This window comes from Terrapene carolina, unplaced genomic scaffold, assembly GCF_002925995.2.
Source record: "Terrapene carolina triunguis isolate 2854851 unplaced genomic scaffold, T_m_triunguis-2.0 Scaffold34567, whole genome shotgun sequence".
NCBI lineage: Eukaryota > Metazoa > Chordata > Testudines > Emydidae > Terrapene > Terrapene triunguis.
The window spans coordinates 8,836-11,394 of NW_020698918.1; the positions used below are offsets into that span (position 1 = coordinate 8,836).

Genomic DNA, 2,559 nt, shown 5'->3' on the forward strand with positions numbered 1-2,559 from the left:
GGGGGGAGCTGCAGGACCCCTGGGGGAAAGTGCCCTGCACTACGGCCCCCGGACACCTGGGTCCCATCCCTGGGGGGAGCTGCAGGACCCCTGGGGGAAAGTGCCCTGCACTACGGCCCTCGGACACCTGGGTCCCATCCCTGGAGAGGGGAGCTGCAGGACCTCTGTGGGAAAGTGCCCTGCACTGCCATCCTCTAGTCCCGTCTGCTGGGTGTGAAGTATCAGGGGGTAGCCGTGTTAGTCTGTATCTACTTGTTGCATCCGAAGAAGTGAGGTTTTTACCCACGAAAGCTTATGCCCAAATAAATCTGTTAGTCTTTAAGGTGCCACCAGACTCCTTGTTGTTTTTGCTGGGTGTGGTGTGCTGGCTTCAGGGGCTGGTGGGCAGGGCTGGCCCGTACTGGGTAGGTGCCAGGCGGCGTGTGTGAGCTGACACTGCCTTCTCCTCCCTTGTGCTGCAGGATTGCCCTGGGCTCAGCATGGCGGCGCTGTGGATGATATGCCGAGCTTCCTGCACAGGTAAGGACTGCAGCAGCAGGGAGACCAACCAGCTCCCCCACACTGTAGGGCTGTGGGCTGAGCCTTCTTTCCCTCTGCTGCCCCCTGGGGCTGGAAGCATTCTCTAACCTTTCTCCTTGATTCCCTCAGGGACACCACCCTGCCTGAGTCTCACCCGGCTGCTCAGTGTTACAGCCTCGAGAAAGTCCTACAGTAAGTACTGCCTCCGGCCCTCCCCAAGGCTGCCCCTAGAGCTCTCCTTGGGGGCACAGCATCGAGAGCCCATTCTGGAGGGCATGGAGTCTAGTCTGCTTCTCCTGCCCCCCCCCAGGGGGCTGCAGCCAGAGTCCCTTCCTCCGAGGGGTACACAATCCAAGTTAAGTCTCTTCCATCCCCCAAGTTGCCATAGCGTCCCTTTCAGGTGCTGTCAGGGCACCATATCCAGAGGATGGGTGCCTGTCCCAGCTCCTTCATGTTGGTCTGTGTAGGGCGGTGATGGTTTATGTCTCCCCTACAGAGTATGTGAATGTACAGGAGGTGAAATCGGACATGAAATCCATCACCGACCGGGCTGCTCAAACCCTCTTGTGGACAGAGCTCATCCGAGGTGAGCCCCGGGTTCTGTCGGGATGGGCTGTGATGGCAGGACCTGGAATGGGATGGCTGTGGTGGGACCTGGTGTGGGGGTTGTCGGGATTGAGAATGGGGCGGGAAGGTGGGCTGTGAGGGTCTGATAGGCATGGATGCTTCCCTCTGCCAGTGAGATGGCAGTGGAGAGGGGGCCCACATGGAGATGGTGTAGGGTCTGAGTGATGCTTAGTGTCTTTGCTGTTCCTCAGCTGGATTCTAACCTCCCCTGGCTCCTCCTCTAGGTCTGGGTATGACCCTGAGTTACCTCTTCCGGGAACCTGCCACCATCAACTACCCCTTTGAGAAAGGCCCCCTGAGCCCGCGTTTCCGGGGGGAGCACGCCCTGCGCCGCTATCCGTCTGGAGAGGAGCGGTGCATCGCCTGCAAGCTCTGCGAGGCCGTCTGCCCTGCCCAGGTGAGCCTCCCCCTTGCCCCAGGGGTTGCCCATGTGGGGTCGCACCTCCCAGCCCCAGAGCCCCTCTCTGAGGCTTGTCTCTGGCATGGCGCATCCCAGGTAAGCAACTCTTCTGTGGTGAGGTCCCCCGGTCTCTGCTCCGCTCTGCTCCCTAGGATCTCGTCCCAAGGGGGCCTTGGTTTGGTCCCCTCTGGGTGCCAGTGTATTTGGAGTGGGGGTGACCGTGTTCTCCCCTCCCCCCACCAGGCGATCACCATCGAGGCCGAGCCACGCGCTGATGGCAGCCGCAGAACCACCCGCTATGACATCGACATGACCAAGTGCATTTACTGCGGGTTCTGCCAGGAGGCTTGCCCTGTGGACGCCATTGTGGAGGTGAATGCGACCGGCTGCGCGTGGGGCTGGTGTCCGGGGGAGCCAGGCATGCGATCTCTCCCCAGACCTGCCCTCATATACCTTGGTCTCTGTAGGGCAGGAGAGAGGTCCTGGTGGGTCTCTGCACTGGGCAAGGGCACGGTGGAGTCTGTCCGTCCATGGGTCTCTGTCTTGGGGGCGAGGCCCTGCTGGCAGGTTGGCTCTGGTGGCAACTGTCTGCTCTCCTGGTTTCTGCAGGGCCCCAACTTCGAGTTCTCCACCGAGACGCACGAGGAGCTGCTGTACAACAAGGAGAAACTGCTCAACAATGGGGACAAGTGGGAGGCCGAGATCGCGGCCAACATTGAGGCCGACTACCTGTACCGGTGACGGCTGGGCTCCCCGTACTGCCCAGCCTGCTTCCTAGACCCACCCCTGCAATAAAGGGCCTACACCCAGTGCCACAGCTCCTCTGCACCTACCTTGGGGGAGAATAGGGCTTCAGGGTGTGGGGTACAGGGGGGAGTGAGTGGGTGGGTAGGGGGCACACGACCCAGGCTCTTAGACCCTCTCCCATCTAGCAACCCCTCGCTCAGGGGCTCTTACTCCTGTATGTTTGTATGGGGGGTGGGGAAACTGAGGCCCTGAGCAGGGGAGGGGAC

General features: G+C 61.2%; 1 protein-coding gene across 1 annotated transcript in view; it reads left to right on the forward strand.

Moving 5' to 3' along the window:
- The window catches only part of NDUFS8 (NADH:ubiquinone oxidoreductase core subunit S8), a 2,910-nt gene extending 552 nt beyond the window's left edge, over positions 1 to 2,358 (forward strand). Inside the window, exons 2-7 of the mRNA XM_026646249.2 lie at positions 462 to 519; positions 649 to 711; positions 1,016 to 1,105; positions 1,371 to 1,543; positions 1,790 to 1,918; positions 2,156 to 2,358. Coding sequence (XP_026502034.1) covers positions 480 to 519; positions 649 to 711; positions 1,016 to 1,105; positions 1,371 to 1,543; positions 1,790 to 1,918; positions 2,156 to 2,287 — 627 coding nt within the window. The 5' untranslated portion in view covers positions 462 to 479 and the 3' untranslated portion in view covers positions 2,288 to 2,358. The remainder of the gene's footprint in view (positions 1 to 461; positions 520 to 648; positions 712 to 1,015; positions 1,106 to 1,370; positions 1,544 to 1,789; positions 1,919 to 2,155) is intronic.
- Positions 2,359 to 2,559: the final 201 nt, after the last annotated feature.